Source organism: Stegostoma tigrinum, chromosome 19 (assembly GCF_030684315.1).
Source record: "Stegostoma tigrinum isolate sSteTig4 chromosome 19, sSteTig4.hap1, whole genome shotgun sequence".
In the NCBI taxonomy this organism is placed as follows: domain Eukaryota; kingdom Metazoa; phylum Chordata; class Chondrichthyes; order Orectolobiformes; family Stegostomatidae; genus Stegostoma; species Stegostoma tigrinum.
In genome coordinates, this window is record NC_081372.1 from 18,317,168 (window position 1) to 18,335,215 (window position 18,048).

The window sequence follows — 18,048 nt, forward strand, 5'->3', positions numbered from 1 at the left end:
ATAGTAATAGTTCCACTGGGCTAGCATTAACATTGTAAACCAAGGGAATACTATCAAAATTTGACAGAGGTATTTGGACTGGTGAACAAAAGCTTGTTTAAACTTTGAATAATATGGTCTGTATGATTTTAGTTCCAGAGCAAGGATTTTCAACTCTTTTTGCTTCTGAGGGCCCCCTCTCATGATATAAAAATCATGGAAGCTGTGTAACATGGTAGAAATATTTTTGTGTATAAAAAAATTATTAATTACACAATTAAATATTACTCAGGTTTTACTTGATAAATTTATTGGTGATCTAGGGCACGAATTGTGGCATGGTACCAGATTGGGACACAGATGAGGGATTTGGTAAAATGTCACGGGTGTGAGCTGCATTCTGTGCATGTGAACAGGTATGTTCAGTTAAAGGATGTTGGGTGAATTGACTGCTTGTAGCACTGAAGTGCGGTTTTAATACATCATTTGAGATGTAGTTGGGTTACATGAAGCCTGCACACTCTATACCTTCTCTGGTTGTTTGTGACGGTCTCTTTGAAACCTTTTCAAGGATTTCTATGGCTTGGACTCCTGGTTTAAAAATGACATTCTGGAATGTTTTGATTAGTCAGATTACAGTAGCATTTATCTCTAGTCTTTCAAATAATCATCTGGATGAAATGTGCTGAATACTGGTCACTAAAGACTGTGTTTGTGGTTTTTTTGCCTTTTTTAAAATTATTTTTAACAGCTTTTTTTAAGCCACATACCTACTGAATAACTGGATGAATAATCTCATGGTCAAAATAAAATAGATTTATTCTTGAATTTTGATTATGAACATTCTAGTTTTCCTTTTGTGAAGATGTGTGCTTTTGTTTTGAGCTCAATGCACAATTATATTTTAAAGCTTCATGGTGAAAAAATCAAATGAGGGTTCACTTTTCACTTCAAATTAGAAGCCTACTGCATGTATAATGGAACTTTCTGATGACAGTGCAAGTGTTCTACTTGAAACAGACTGAGGACCCATCTTTTTTAGCTGATTGACCTTTCCTCCATCATAAGGTCAGAAGTGGAGATGTTTGCCGATGATTGCACAATATTCAGCACCATTTGTTACTGCTCAGATACTGAAGCAGTGCATGTCCAAATGCAACACGATCTGGACAGTATCCAGGTTTGGGCTGACAAGTGCCAAGTAACATTTATGCCTGTCTATGACCATCACTAAAAAGAGACCATCTAACCACCACCCCTTAACATTTAATGGTGTTATCAACACTGAATCCCACACTGCCAACATCCTCAGGGTTATCAATGACCAGAAACTCAACTGGATTCACCATGTACACTGAGTCTATAAGAGCAAGCTAGATGCTAGGAATACTGTGGCAAATAAGACACCTCCTCAGTTCCCATAACCTGTCCACCATCTAGAAGGCACAAGTCAGGAGTGTGATGGAATACTCCCCATTTGCCTGAATGGGTGCAGCCCCCAACAGCACTGAAGCAGCTTGACACCATCCAAGACACAGCAGCCTGCTTGATTGGCGCTACCTCCGCAAACGTCCAATTCCTCCACCACTGATACTCAGTAGCAGCAGTGCAAACTATCCGTAAGATGTACTGCAGAAGTTCACCAAAGATCCTCACACAGCACTTTCCAAACCCACAACCACTTCCATGTAGTAGGACAATGGCAGCAGATACATGGGAACACCGCCACTTTCAAGTTCCCCTCCAAGCTACTCACCATCCTGATTTGGAAATATATTGCTATTTTCTCACTGTCACTGGGTCCAAATCCTGGAATCCCCTCCCTAATGAGATGATGGGTCAGCCCACAGCAGGTGGACTACAGCAGTTCAAGAAGACAACTCGCCCCTTCCTTCTCAAGGGCAACTAGAGATGAGCTACAAATACTGACCAGTCAGCAATGCCCACATCCCACAGAAGTGAATAAGTAAAAGTCCAGTTCCTAGTAAACATGCACCAGTTTCTAAGTTCTATAGTTTCTATCAATTGTACTTTCAATCAGTCATCAGATGGCTGACAGGAAAATGGGGGGAGAAAAAAGTACATTTGTCCAACAAGAGATGCTGCTGAGTTTGGAGTTGAGGAACTTTTTTGTTTTTGAAACAATAGAGGAACTTTACTCTTCAACCTAACTGGGTATCTGGTTGTTTTGACACAGTAGCCTGAAATGGGAAAAGCTACTTTCCCCAAGAATGTAAATTTTACATTAATCAATGCAAAACCTGTAGTTCTTCCTAGTTTTGCTTCATATCAAGAAGCAGTAGTAGGTGATTCGTTATTAAAACTGGAGGAATGGAGAGTCACCACTTCTAATTACCCTTTTGTTAAAACTTCTTTGCTAAACTAACATTCTGTAGTTGTACATCCAGCTTTTCAATCAATATGCTTCATAATAATCTAAATTCTTGTAGTCCTTTCCAAGTGGAAATGGGAAAAATTTTAAAATTTAATGTCAATTTATTAATACAGCTGATTAATAGCCCTAACTTTAATTTTTATTGTCCTTTTTTTTAGGTAATAGAACACCAAGACTCCCATAGAAAAACAAATTTAGAAACAGTACTGTCTAAAGAGAACAATGTACTAAAGTGCCTTCATTGGAAAAGAAACGAGTTTTAATTTGATGTCAAAGGGAGGATGAATAGTGAAGAAGAGTTTTATGATGCCGTTACAGGCAAGTATCTGGAGTGTCATTTGACAGTCTATCCTGTACCTGTTGATACATGTTTTAAACATTGATTAATCAATGTTTTTCATGAAGGAATGAAAGTCAAAGCTGCCAAAAGCTGTTTATGTTCTATTCCAGGTTATTGGGCAGTAGCGTACTGTTCCTTTTTTGAGATACTACCACAAGGCTCCGTTCCTTATTCCATCATTCTAATTATGAAGACAAATTCTAAAACAACTTCAGAAGCCTCCAAAAATGATATTGATACTAGAGTATTATTGGTGTATCTTCAATAATTAGAAGTATCTATCTGTCAGTAATTTGAATATGTATATAAAGAATCTCTAATTAGGGATAGGTGAGTGTACCTAAACTCTCATAGTAAAAGAAAACCCTTTGAAAAATATAGATGTGCAATCCCTATGAGTGAAATCTCACACATGCATGTGTCACTTTCTGGGAGATATTATGTTAGAATAGAGTAGGTTACACATTTTCTAATATATGTAACCTATTCCTAATTGGTTGATTCACTGAATTGTTATGTTGCAGAAGAAGACCATTTGGCATATTGTATCTAAAATGTGAGGCTGGATGAACACAGCAGGCCAAGCAGCATCTCAGGAGCACAAAAGCTGACGTTTCGGGCCTAAGACCCTTCATCAGAAGGCTCTGATGAAGGGTCTAGGCCCGAAACGTCAGCTTTTGTGCTCCTGAGATGCTGCTTGGCCTGCTGTGTTCATCCAGCCTCACATTTTATTATCTTGGAATTCTCCAGCATCTGAGGTTCCCATTATCTCTGGCATATTGTATCTGTCAGCTTTCAAGTGAGCACAGAGATTTGGTGCTGAGGGGAAAATATATTTTGGTGCCTGTTACGCCTGAACATGCCTACTTCATGGGCCAAATTCAATATCTAACAGACTCCATTAATAAGGCATGAAAATAGAAGCTGCTGGAGAAACTCAGATCTGGCAGCATCTTTGGAGAGAGAAAAACACTTAATATTTTGAGCACAATATGGCTTCTTCAGAATAGAGCGACTGCTAAAGAAAGGTTATATCCCTCTCTGAAGATTAATATAAAACTAAGATGGTCACATTAGGATAGCATCAGGGCCTTCCATCCCTTTCTGGAAAGAAGGCCTGACACATTCCATCCACCATCACTCTTTCTTTCCTGGCTGAGTTTGTTCTCAGTTTGAACAACTTCTTTAACTCCTCTCATTTCTTCATGTGCAAGGTATGGCCTGTATGGGCTCCAGCTTTGCCTGTCTCTTTGTGGCTAGCAGTCTTGTTCCAATCTTATTCTAGCCCCTCCACCCAAATCTTTCTCCAGTACATTGATGACATTATCAGTTATGCTTCCCTGACTTGTTCGGAATTGGAAATATTTAGTAATTTAACTCCCAATTTCCATCCTGCTGTCGTCTTCACCTGGTGTATCTCCGACTTCTCTCCTGTCTTCATCTGGGGGTATACACTACAAACTCATGGACTCCTGCAGTTATCCCAACTATAGTGGGAGGCCTTCGAAAATGAGATAGTAAGAGTCCAGAAGCAGTGTGTTCCTATTAGTGGGAAGGGTAGGACTACTTGGTGTAGGGAATAGGAAATGACTAGAGAAGTTGAGGCTCTGGTCAAGGAAAAAGATGGAGTCAAATGGCAGGTGTAGACTGGTGGAATCGAGTGAATCCCTTTTGAGTATAAGGACAGTTGGAATATATTTGAGGGAAAGAAGGGCAAAAACAGGACAAGAGATTGTTCTGGCAAATAATGTTAAGGAGAATCCAAAGATTCCACAAATATGTTTAAGGGAAAAAGAGTAACTAGGGAGAGAATAGGGCTCCTTAAGGATCAACAAGACTGTCTATGTATGGAGCTGCAGGAGGTGAGTGAGATACTAAATGAGTATCTTGTGTCAGTATTTACTGTGGAGACAGATATGGAATCCAGAGAACTTGGAGAAATAAATAGTGATACTTTTAAAAGTGGCCGTATTTACAGAGGTGGTGCTGGAGACCTTGCAACATGTAAAGGTGGAGAAATCCTTGGGACCTAATTAGTTGTATGCCAGAACTTTGTAGGAAGCTAGGGAAGTGATTGCTGGGCCATTTGCGGAGATATTTGTATGATCAATAGCCAAAAGTGGTGCCATTATTTAAGGAGGTAGTAAGGAAAAGCCAGGGAACTATAGACTGTCGAGACTGATGTCAGTGGTGGGTAAGTTGTTGGAGGGAATTCTGAAGGACAGGATCTATATGTATTTCAGAAGGCAAGGACTGATTAGGGATAGCCATCATGGTTTTATGCATGGAAAAGAATGTCTCATTAACGTGACTGAATATTTTGAGGAAGTGACAAAGACGATTGAAGGCAGAATAGTGGATGTTGTCTGTGTGGACTTCAGCGAGGCATTCAACAAGGTTCTGCATAGTGGACTGGTTACCAAGGTTAGACATGGAATCTAGAGGAGGCAGCCAATTGGAATCAAAATTGGCTTGAAGGTACGAAACAGTCTGGTGGTGGAGGGTCGTTTTTCAGACTGGAGGCCTGTGACCAGTAGGGTATCGCAGGGGTTGGTGTTGGGTCTATTGTTTTTGTAATTTGTTTAAATGATTTGGGTGTGAATATAGGAGGAATGGTTAGTAAGTTTGAAGATGATGCCAAAATTGATGGTGTTGTGGACAGTGAAGAAGGTTATCTTAGAGTACAATAGCTCCTTGATCAAATAGGCCGATGGGCCAAAGAATGGCACATGGAGTTTAATTTAGATAAATTTGAGGTGTTGTATTTTGGGAAGGTGAATCAGGGCAGGACTTAATGGTTGGCTCCTGGAGAGTGTTGCTGAACAAAGACACCTTGGGGTGCAAGTTCGTAGCTCCCTGAAGGTAGAGTCCCAAATTGACAGGGTAATGAAGATGACATTGGTACACTTCCCTATATTGGTCAGTGCATTGAGTATAGAAGTTGGGATGTCATGTTTTGGCTGTATAGGACATTGGTGAGGCCACTTTTAGAATACCGCATTCAATTCTGGCCTCCCTGCTATAGGAAAGATGTTGTTAAGCTTGAAAGGGTGCAAAAAAAAATTACAAGAATGTTGCTGGGGATGGAGGGTTTGAGCTGTGGAGACAGTCTCAATAAGCTGAAACCTTTTCCCCCTGTTGCTTTGGAGGCCGAGGGGTGACCTTTTATACAGGTTTACAAAATCATGTGGGGCATGGATAGCATGAAAAACTAAGGCCTCGAATAGGGGAGTTCAAACCTACAAGGCATAGAATTAAGGTGAGAAGTGAAAGATATAAATGGGACCCAAGGGGCAACTATTTCACAGAGTGGTGCTTGTATTGAATAAGCTGCCGGATGAAGTAGTGAAGGCTGGTACAATTACAACACTTAAAAGACATCCGGATGGGTACATGAATAAGAAGGGTTTAGAGGGATATGGGTCAGATGCTGGCAAATGGGACTGGATTAATTTATGATATCTGGTTGGTGTGGACAAGTGATCAATGGGTCAGTTTCTGTGCTGCATGACTCTATACAGCATCACACTTTTTTTCCTGTAAAGACTAGTCTGATGTCCCTGTTTCTCTATCTCTGTCGCACCATTCTAATGGTGCCACCTTGGATAACAATCCTTCATTTATGCCTGACCCACCTCCTGCACTTCTGCCCTCGCTACTCCCTCTCCTGCCCCAACAGTGGGTCCTTAGTTACCTCCTCACCAGCCTTCCCATAAAGATTGTAAAGCGGCTATTTGTTACCTCCAACAGGATGCCATGATCAGCACATATTTCTCTCCCCTCTCGTCAGCATTCCGAAAGGAACATTCCTTCTGGGACGATCTGGTATACTCCTCCTCCATTCCTAACATCTCTGCACACTCTCACAGCACCTTCCCTGGAATCCCAGAAGATATAATACCTGCCAGTTTGCTCCTCTTTCTCACTATCCAAGGTTCCAGACATGTCTTCCAGGTAAAGCAGTGATTTACCTGTACTTCACTCAACCTAGTCTACTGCAGTCACTGCTCATAATGTGATGTCTACGTTGTGGAGCTGAACTATAGGCTGGGTGACTACTCTGCAGAACACAATGTTCTGTCCTCAGAAATGACCCTGAGCTTCATTTGCCTGCCACTTCAACACACCACTGTGTTGCAACACCAGCATTTCTGTCCTCGGCCTGCTGCAGTGCTGCAGCAAGCCTCACCGCAAGTTCCGCGAACAACGTCTCACTTTCCATTCTGAGGAAGGATCACTGGACCTGAAACTCTGATTTCTCTCCATAGATGCTGTCAGACTTGTTGAGCTTTTCCAGCAGCTTCTGTGTTTTTGTTTCTGAATTACTGCATCTGCAGTTTTTTTTGGTTTTTATTTCATTTTCTGCTGGGGGGACTGTGCAGCATCTAGTACTCAACATTTAAGTTCAATTACTTTAGAGCCCAGTTTTATCCTTCCACAATTCTTTCTTCCCCACCCCACACCCAGACCAGTTCTGACATGGGTTGCTTTTAGTACAGTCATCAATTCCCACAGACTCGTATGTCCACTTCCCATTACATGAGTTGCATTCAGCGCAGCTAACCCATTTTCTCACTCTTAGCTCTTGGTATCACTTACAGTATTTGGCTTTTCTTGTATCCTGGTCTGTAATCCATAATCTACCTGTTTACCTATCTCTTTCATAATGCTCTCTCGTGGTCTCTCGCTCGGCTCCATGTCCACCTAACTGCTCACCTCTCTCCCTCCTACCCCACTTCAGCATTAGCATAAATACAGAAAACCTTTTATTAACCAGCACCTTTGGGACCAGGAGTGTGCCTATTGATGAAGTGTTGTGGTTGATCAAGACATCCACTTAATCGATGTAAAAATACATACTCAATAATAGAAATGTAATAAACTTTTATTTACAGCATAAGTCACTTAAATAATAATACAACTTTGCTTTCAATAAAACTTACTGGCAGAGAACCATCACAGTCACACTCTTTACTGCCTACTAAGACATTGTGGAGATTGCAAAAATACAGTCAACATCTGGTACTTCAAGTATATAATTTTGCTGGTTTATTAAGTGTGTCAGTTCATACGATGCCAGTTAAAACAAAGTTTGCTGTACCATGTTACAGTTCTGAGAAGAGTCACCAGACTTGAAATGTTAACTTTTACTTTCTTCCTACAGATGCAGCCAGACCTGCTGAATTTCTCCTGGCATTTTCTATTTTCATTTCTGATTTCTACCATTCACATTTCCTTCAATGAATAAGGCAGCCATATTGAATAATTCTCTTGCCTTCGCTAATAGTTTTCGCATTTATTTTCAAAGCAAGATGTCCGTTTTGGGAAGTTTAATTCTGCAAGGTCAAGATCAATGTATACAAATGATATTTCTATAATTCTTCGTAGTAACTTAATCTATATGTAAGAAAAGCAAATGGCCAGGTCAAGTAATTATCTAACTTTTTTTGATATGGGGATTCCTTATTTGTTTACTTCAATTTATTTTGTACATTTTAAATTTTTTTTTTCAAGGGAAGATGTTTTTTTTGATATCTTACAGTCATTGAATTTTTTGCAATTGTTTTTCCATGTTAGCTACCTCTGTCAAAAAGGAAGAAAGAAACTGACTGCCTGATACTTGATGCAAAATTTGTAGAAAACAAGGGAGAATGTTATTTTCCTTATTGGATATGGTTACGTAATGTCAACAGAAGACGTAGAACATGGATTGCATTTTCATATTCACTTGATAATTTTGAAAAAAGCCTAGCTTGTAAAATAAATCAGAATTCATTGTGTGTGTTATTACTCTAGGGTTTGAATCGGATGATTCTGAAACCAGAATGGATCCAATGGTGTCAGATGATTCATTCAGTTTGTTCAGTAAAAGTGAAAGCAGTGCATCTGAACAAAATGTTCACAACAGAGAACCAACCCAAGAAAATGGAATTAAGAAACATAGGTAAGTTCAACTGATTGGTCTACAAAATTTGCATAATGTGTGACCTAATTGAATAACATGAGGTCAGACTTTAAAACTGGGAAATAGGGATGGAGTGGATCAGTTAGGTGGAATAGCATTGTTCTTATTTCAATAGTGTAATAATTTTTTCTGGCAAGATTCATTTTTGCAGTATTTTAGAATTCTGTAGTAAAGAAGGATTATTACTTTATAGCATGTTTTAACCCTATGAGTCCTTCAAGATGTATCGGTCTACTGTTTTCCTTTTGTTTTTGTTACAGAACTTCTTTACCAGCTCCAATGTTTAGTAGAAATCAATTAAGTTTGTGGAGTATTTTAAAGAAATGCATTGGACTGGTGAGTATATATTAACTGGCTGATTCAAAGCAACTTTAGAGTTGAAATTGAATGTTGTTTTTCACCATGGTACTGACAGTGATATTCCTAACCTTTTATATTTACTCCTGATTTGTTGTCGACACAAGTTTTGAGTTTTGTCATTGAACGAACCAGTTAAACACTTTGTAAGTTTTAACATTTGTCTGTGTTTGGTCACACTTTCCATTTCCAAACTCTTCAACTGAAGATGACCATGTACTTGCTTTTTTTCTGCTATTAAGTCTATCACTCATTCGATTCTTCCATTACTTCTGTGTCAGCTACTTGCCCAATATTTTGAATGAAGCAGTATTTTCTCCTGTTAAATTTTGGGAAAACTGCCCCACTCTGGCCAATGTTTCTAATATGTTTTTGCCACTTCCACACTGTTCCAACATTCCTGACTGGCCTTCTTTTGTTGACCGTCTAAAATGTCAGATGACCCAACCTCTACTGTCACTTAATGAGCAGTCATTCTGTTCACTCATCGTCCCATTTCTTGTTGACTTATTTGGCCTCCAGGCTTACAATCTAAATTTCTCCATTTCACGTTCGAACTCACTTAATGACTTCACCTCCCCATGTTTCTGGAACCTCTCTCCGTACAACAATACCCTGAAAATTATGCTGCTTCTGCATGTCCTCACTCAGTTAAACACATGGTCATGATAGCTATGTTTGTTCTAAACTCTGAACGTCTGTCTCTAAATCTGTGCACATCTATCTCTTCTTTTAAGGCTGCTCTTAAAACCAACATATTTTCCCAAAGTCCTGCTACTACTTTAGTTCAGGTTTAGTTTTACTCGTAAAATCTCTGCGCAATACCTTAGAATATGTTCATGCATTAAAAGTGCAATATAAGTATAAGATGTTGACACTTGAAAATATGGATAGAAACCAAAAAAGGCAGAAAAGAGAAATGTCATTTTTCTGCTGCATTCTTTTGATAGCTTTTCTTTTTAAATAAAAAAAAATTATTTTGCCTTCAGCTAAACAGTGCTAGGAAAATGCTCTTAAAGTTGTTAATTGGAGCGGGATTTTCCTGCAGGCTTTGAAGCTTCCATGTTCAAATGAGGCTCCTGAGCCAGCCCTTGATGCCAGTGAGACTAGCACAGAGATATTCTTGAAGCAGCATCTGGATTGATTATTTCTTGAAATTGACTGCCAGATTAGGCTCAAGCAGAAGGCCAGGTACTCTAGAGTCCTCTCTATTAAGAGGAGGCTCATGGTTGCACCCCCAAAGGGAAATTATTTTTAGGTAATCGGAATGAGGGAAGCCCTTGAGCCCTATGAATTGGAGGGTGATATCCCTCTGGATTCCTTCACAGAACCCTCTTCGGGTGCTGAAACCTCCTGCATTAGACAATAGCACCTTCTGTACCATGTTGAGTGTTCACCTCCACCAGCAAAATAACTCTCAATCAGTCCTCAGTTATATAAGTTGACTGCCTAGCTCCACGGTGCAGGTAGCTAGCTTGTTATGTATTATAAAAATTGATTGTCTTCAATTTTTGCCTTTTAGGAATTGTCAAAAATTACTATGCCCATTATATTCAATGAACCTTTGAGCTTTCTGCAACGAATTACAGAATACATGGAACATACGTATCTCATCCACAAAGCTTCTATGCTTTCTGATTCAATAGAAAGATTACAGGTAGGTGTGTTTTGATGGTTCCAGCTGAAAATATGTTTGCTTTCTACCTTTCATAGTGGATCATGGTTGAGAATTGAAATAATGTTGTGTCAAGTGTGAAGGCTAAAAGCTATAAGTGAAACCATTACTAATGGCTTAGGATGTGAGAAGTTTGAGATTAAATATATTTAATCTGGTTTTTTAATTTGATTTGAGTCATGAACCAAAATTGTTAGATTCTGCCAATTTGATATGCAAATAAAGTTGCTGAATTTTCAACATTCCAAACATTCCAAATATTCCAAAGAGATGTCAGATGCAGCAAAATTTAGACCATAAGACATAGGAGTGGAAGTAAGGCCATTCGGCCCATCAAATCCACTCCACCATTTAAATCATGGCTGATGGGCATTTCAACTCCACTTCGCTGCACTCTTCCCATAGCCCTTGATGCCTTGTGAGATCAAGAATTTATCGATCTCTGCCTTGAAGACATTTAACGTCCCAGCCTCCGCTGCACTCCGTGACAATGAATTCCACAGGCCCACCACTCTCTGGCTGAAGAAATGTCTCCTCACTTCCGTTTTAAATTTACCCCCTCTAATTTTAAGGCTGTGCCCGCGGGTCCTAGTCTCCCTGCCTAATGGAACAACTTCCCAGCATGCACCTTTTCTAAGCCATACATTATCTTTGTAAGCTTCTGTTAGATCTCCCCTCAACCTTCTAAACTCTAATGAATACAATCCCAGGATCCTTAGCCATTCATCATACGTTAAACCTACCATTCCAGGGATCATCTGTGTAAATTTCTGCTGGACACACTCCAGCGCCAGTATGTCCTTCCTGAGGTGTGGGGCCCAAAATTGGACACCGTATTCTAAATGAGGCCTAACTAGAGCTTTATAAAGCCTCAGAAGCACATCACTGCTTTTATATTCCAACCCTCTTGAGATAAATGACAACGTTACATTTGCTTTCTTAATCACGGACTCTACCTGCAAGTTAACCATTAGAGAATCCTGGACCAACACTCTCTCAGATCCCTTTGTACTTCTGCTTTACGAATTTTCTCACCGTTTAGAAAATAGTCCATGCCTGTATTCTTTTTTCCAAAGTGCAAAACCTCACATTTGCTCATGTTGAATTTCATCAGCCATTTCCTAGACCACTCTCCTAAACTGTCTAAATCTTTCTGCAGCCTCCTCACATCCTCAGTACTACCTGCCTGTCCACCTAACTTCACGTCATCGGCAAAATTCGCCAGAATGCCTCCAGTCCCTTCATCCAGATCATTAATATATAAAGTGAACAGCTGAAGTCCCAAAACTGAACACTGTGGGTCACCACTTGTCACTGTTTGCCATTCCGAAAAAGAGCCTTTTATCCCAAGTCTCTGCCTTCTGTCAGACAGCCAATCCTAAATCCATGCCAATAGCTCACCTTGAACACCATGGGCCCTCACCTTACTCAGCAGCCTACCATGAGGCACCTTATCAAAGGCCTTTTGGAAGTCTAGATAGATAATATCCACTGGGTTTCCCTGGTCTAACCTACTTGTTACCTCTTCAAAGAATTCTAACAGGTTTGTCAGGCACGACCTCCCCTTACGAAGTCCATGCTGATTTGTTCTAACTCAACCCTGCACTTCCAAGAATTTGGAAATCTGATCCTTAACAATGGATTCTAGAATTTTACCAACAACTGAGGTTAGGCTAATTGGCCTATAATTTTCCATCTTTTGTCTTGGTCCTTTCTTAAACAAGGGGGTTAAAATGACAATTTTCCAATCATCTGGGATTTTGCCAGACTCCAGTGACTTTTGAAAAATCACAACCAAAGCCTCTGCTATTTCCTCAGCCTCCTCCCTCAGAACTCTAGGATGTAGCCCATCGGGGCCAGTATATTTATCAATTTTTAGATCTTTTAGCTTTTCTCTCACTTCCTCTTTTGTAATGCCTACCATATTCAACTGTGCACCCTGACTCTCCTTAATTGTTGGGATACTACTCGTGTCTTCCACTATGAAGACTGACGCAAAGTACAAATTAAGTTCTTCAGCTATTTCCTTATCTCGCATCACTAGCTTTCCAACATCAATTTGGAGCGGCCCAGTGTCTATTTTTGCCTCTCTTTTGTTTCTTATGTATTAAAAGAAACTTCTGTTATCATTTCAAATATTACTAGCTAGCTTACCTTCATATTTGATCCTCTCCTTCCTTATTTCTGTCTTTGTTGTCCTCTGTTTGTTTTGGTAGCCCTCACAATCTTCTGATTTCTCAGTGCTCTTGGCCACTTTATAGGCTGTCTCTTTTTCTTTGATACATTTCCTGACTTCCTTTGCCAGCCACGGCTGTCTAATTCCACCCCGGATAATCTTTCTTTTCTTTGGGATGAACCTCTGTACTGTGTCCTCAATTACACTCAGAAGCTCCTGCCATTGTTGCTGTACTGATTTCCCTGCTAGGCTCTGCTTCCAGTCGATTTTTGTTAGTTCCTCTCTCATGCCCCTGTAATTACCTTTTTATTTAACTGTAACACCATTACATCCTATTTTTGCCTGCTCTCTTTCAAACTGCAGATTGAACTCTACCATATTATGATCGCTGCCTCCTAATTGTTCCCTTACTTTAAGATCTTTTATAAAGTCTGGCTCATTACATCGCACTAAGTCCAGAATAGCATGATCCCTTGTGGGCTCCATCACAAGCTGTTCCAAAGAGCCATCCTGTAAACATTCCAGGAATTCCCTTTCTTTGGATCCACCAGCAACATTATTCACCCAGTCCACCTGCATATTGAAGTCCCCCATGATCATTGTGTCCTAGCCTTTCTGACATGCCCTATCTATTTCCTGGTGCATCTTGCGCCCCTGGTCCTGATCACTGTTAGGAGGTCTGTACATAACTCCCATTATGGTTTTTTTTGCCTTTGTGGTTCCTCAACTCCACCCACAGACTCCACATTATCTGACCCTATGTCATTCAGTGCCATAGATTTAATTTCATTCTTAACTAACAAGGCAACCCCACCCCCCTTTGCCCACCTCCCTGTCTTTTTGATAAGTTATGAATCCTTGGATGTTTAACTGCCAGTCCTGAACGCCCTGCAACCATGTCTCTGTGACGCCTACCACATTATAATCATTCAAGATGATTTGTGCTGTTAATTCATCTACTTTGTTGCGAATACTACGAGCATTTAGGTAAAGTGCCTTAATGGTAACTTTCTTATTATTAGAGATATTGGAAATCCTAAGATGTCTTAAACTATCCTTTCTTTTTCCTGTATTCCTAGTCTGCCTCGAGCTTAAACCCACTTGTACATATGCTATCCTGTTGCTTATCTTTCTGTTTAACTCCATACTCCCTGTCACTTTCGCTTTCCCTTCTCTTCCCCCTCCCCCCAACTCAGAAGTTTAAAGTCCCACTGACCACCCTATTTATCCTTTTTCGCCAGAACGCTGGTTCCAGATCAGTTCAGGTGGAGACCGTTCCAACGGTACAGATCCCCCTCCCCCCGGTTCCAAAACTGATGCCAATACCCCATGAAATGGAATCCCACTTTCCCACACCAATCCCTTAGCCACGTGTTTACTTCCCTAACTTTCTTTTCCCTATGCCAATTGGCAGGTGGCTCAGGCAGTAATCCGGAGATTATGACCCTGGAGGACCTGTAGTGATCTCTGATGCTTGCCTAAATACTACATAAGGATAAATGCAGGGAAATTGGCCCTTTTTCAATTGACTCCATTGCAGCAATTTTTAAACAAATGTTAGTGGCATTTGGCAAACTTGTAGTTTTAACCCATTAGCTTTAGAAGGAGGTTAAATGAGCCGATAGCTACATTCTATAGGTATCACTTTAAACTTCAAAGTTTTTTTTTATATTTCTTGCACAGACTGTAGCTGCATTTGCAGTTTCTGCTGTCGCATCACAGTGGGAAAGGACTGGAAAGCCGTTCAACCCACTACTGGGTGAAACCTATGAACTTAGAAGGTGAGATAGAAATTTCAAGGTTCCAAATAAATAACATCTATCAGTACTAGTTACATCGGTTCCCATAAAATAGAGCCAAAGTAGGGATCACAAGCTGTAATATTGCAGTGGCCGTTGTAGAACTGAATTATAATATCTGTGTTCCCATTCTAATAAGCTCCTACTCTTGGAGAACGGTTGTGGCAATTTTCAAAATAGAATCACAGTTGGAAAATGTTTGAGAAGATGTGTAATGCCTCAAATCTGGAATTGCTGTGAATGTAATAACTTTATAGCTGCAGAACCCAAATACAAGAAGTTGGCTAATGAAAGTTTGTTGGCGTTCCCCTTTAGAAACGATGGCAGGTGTAAATTCCGTTGATAGAAATGTTAATAGTAAACCTTCTCAGAATAATGTAGAACTTTGGGGATGGGGGGGAAGAAAAAAATGTTGTTGGTTTTTACCATGACATTTGCTCCTGAATTCAGTTATTTTTTTACTTAAAATTGTTGTTCTCTCTGCCCTGTGTGTGTGCGCGCGCGCTCGCTCGCTCGCTCTCTCTCTCAGCACATGTTGTGGCTAAAAGTGCAGAGTCAATAAACAGCGTGGCTCCAGATAGTTTGTGATACAATTTGAATCAGAAGGAAGTAGTGTGTAGGTGGTGTCTGGCTCCTGCCGAAATCGTCTGTCCACTTTTGTAGAAAATTGTTGACGTTGGATGAGATTTGAATCTTGCTTGAGTATGAGACCTGCTGACCGAATTCAATTTTATTTTTGAATTGTATTGAACTAACAGTTTGTCTATTTGAAAGTTGATGTTTGTAGTGACTAATGTGAAGTTTTTTTTATAAATTTACTTGTGGGACACAGGCATCACTGGCTAGCCAGCATTTATTGTTCGTGTCTGGAAATGAGCTAGCCTTGAGAAGTTGGTAATGAGCTGCCTTAGTGAACCGCTGCAGTTCACGTGCCATAGGTTGCTGTACCGTCGAGAAGGAATTCTAGGATTTTGATTCAGCATCAGTGAAGGACAGCAATATATTTCCATGTCAATTAAGCCAGTGGCTTGAAGGGGAACTTGCAAGTGTTCTTGTACATCTTCTGCCTTTGTCTTTCTGGATGAAAGCAATGGGTTTGGAAGTTGCTGTCTAAGGATCTTCGGTGAATTTCTGCAGTGCATCTTTTGGATAGAAGCAACAGTGTGTGCTGAACGACAGTGGTGGAGAGAGTGGTTGCTAGTGGATGTGGTCCAGTCAAATGGGCTGTGTTTTTCTGGATGGTGTTAAGCTGCTTGAGTGTTGTTGGCACTGCACCTTTCGGGGCAAGTGGAGAATTTCATCACACACCTGCCTTGTAGATGGTGGACAGGCTTTCAGAAGTCAGGAGGTAAATTCTGCTTCACAGTCTTCTAGCCTCTGACCTGCTGTTACAGCCACTGTTTTATGTGGTGAGTCCAGTTGAGTTTGAGTTTTTGAGGTGTCTTCTCTTATGCAGTTTAGTTGTGTAACAACTGAACAATCTTTTTAAAAAAACTGGTGATTTACCTCCTATTTATAGATATACTAAATTTAAACCATTTGGAAAATTTCCAGAATTAAATTGGTGAAAGTGAAATGTTTATACCTTAATTGTTTTGCTTGCTTTTTTGGTAGGAATGATCTGGGATTTAGGCTTATTTCTGAGCAGGTTAGCCATCATCCACCAATCAGTGCATTTTATTCAGAAGGCATAAATAAGGATTTCGTTTTCCATGGTTCTATCTATCCAAAGCTTAAATTTTGGGGAAAGAGTGTCGAAGCAGAACCACGTGGAACTATCACACTAGAACTTAACAAGTAAGTATGTTTAGAATTTTGAGTGTGGGAATCTTAGTTTACTTCTCATCTCAACACAATTTTTTAATTATTGAATGAGATATCTGCAGTTTAAATAGAAGAAAACTTAATATTATTTGTGAAAAGGATGATTATCATTTCATAAGGATTACCTGAAAATTCTAACTTGGCATATTAACTGTAGATCTCTGTTAAAATCACCCTATTAAATCAATTGTTACAATGAAGATGTTAATATTGTAGTTTACGTTTGAATAAGTTATCATTCTGTAACTTGGAGTAGTTATTTTGTATGATTATAATTACCAGTTGTTTAGAGAAGACGATTCTCCCTCATCGTGGGGAAGATGGACTATACTGATCCATCTGCACTACCTTCAAAATCTTCAGTTTGACCTTTTTACTGGACTAGTACATCTATCTTATTTCTCCCTGAACAAAAATTGATCCAGCTATGTCCTGAGTATGTATTGTTTACAAATAAGCACTGTATATGTCATTCAGACAAATATTTCTCAATATTTGGGGCAGCATCGTGACTGTGTGGTTAGCACTGACATCTCACAGTGCCAGGGACCCAGGTTCAATTGCACCCTCAGGTGACTATCTGTCTGTGTGATGTTTGCATGTTCTCCCCATGTCTGCACGAGATTTCTTTGGGTGCTCTGGTTTCCTGCCAGAGTCCAAAGATGTGCCAGTTGGGTAGATAGGCCATTCTATATTGCCTATAGCGTCCAGGATTGTGCAAGCTAGGTGGATCAGCCATGGGAAATGACGGGTTACAGGGATGGGGTAGGGGTGTGGGGCTGGGTGGGATGCTTTTCAGAGGATCGTTGTGGATTTGAAAGGCTGAATGGGCTGCTTCCACACTGTAGGGAACCTATGATCCGTGATTTTGTTGTATGTTAATTGTATTTGTAGCACTGAAACAGGGATAATTAGGCAGAATTTGCCTGTGCTGTTGTTTGTGTCTGTGATCCTCCTCCCAGTCTTCTCTTAGTTCAATCAACTTATCCTTTTAGTTCCTTTTTACCCCCTTGTGTTTTTGTAGCTTCCCCTTGAATGAATCTATACTTGTGGCATTATTACTTCTTTCAGTAGTGTATTTTACAGTCTAATCACTCTGTTAAAAGAAAAGCTATTCTTGAATTTATTTGTGAGCATTTGAGATTCCTTTTTGTTGTCTAGTCTACAAATGGAAGCATCATTACATCTACCATCATTAAATTATTTCATAATCGTAAACTGTATTTGGCTCCATCTTGGTCATCATTCCTACGAAGGAGGCATTGTTGGGCCTGAGTTGGGACAAGTGGAGCACAAGTGTGTGGGGGGAAACATGTGGGTAAGAATGATCGTTGTATGATGAGGTTTAGATTAGATGGTTTCTTTGTTCTTCGCTGTTACTAAAATATAAATTTGAAAAGGGGCTAACTTCAGTAGAATAAGGTTTTTTTGGAAAAAGCTAAGGAATAGATGTTTCAGTCACACACAAACATGGAAAAAATTTAGAATTACAGCCCAAGGTTTATCGGATGACAAGGGAGGTACAAAATCTGATGAAG

At 39.9% G+C, this 18,048-nt stretch overlaps 1 protein-coding gene across 6 annotated transcripts in view; it reads left to right on the top strand.

Annotated features, from left to right (window-relative positions):
- Positions 1-18,048, top strand: part of osbpl2b (oxysterol binding protein-like 2b) — a 145,984-nt gene that overhangs the window by 111,709 nt on the left and 16,227 nt on the right. For all 6 annotated transcript variants that reach the window (XM_059652752.1, XM_048550026.2, XM_048550027.2 and 3 more), the window contains 6 exons: positions 2,533-2,692; positions 8,511-8,658; positions 8,940-9,015; positions 10,559-10,693; positions 14,571-14,668; positions 16,301-16,483. In XM_059652752.1, coding sequence (XP_059508735.1) covers positions 2,656-2,692; positions 8,511-8,658; positions 8,940-9,015; positions 10,559-10,693; positions 14,571-14,668; positions 16,301-16,483 — 677 coding nt within the window. In that variant the 5' untranslated portion in view covers positions 2,533-2,655. The remainder of the gene's footprint in view (positions 1-2,532; positions 2,693-8,510; positions 8,659-8,939; positions 9,016-10,558; positions 10,694-14,570; positions 14,669-16,300; positions 16,484-18,048) is intronic.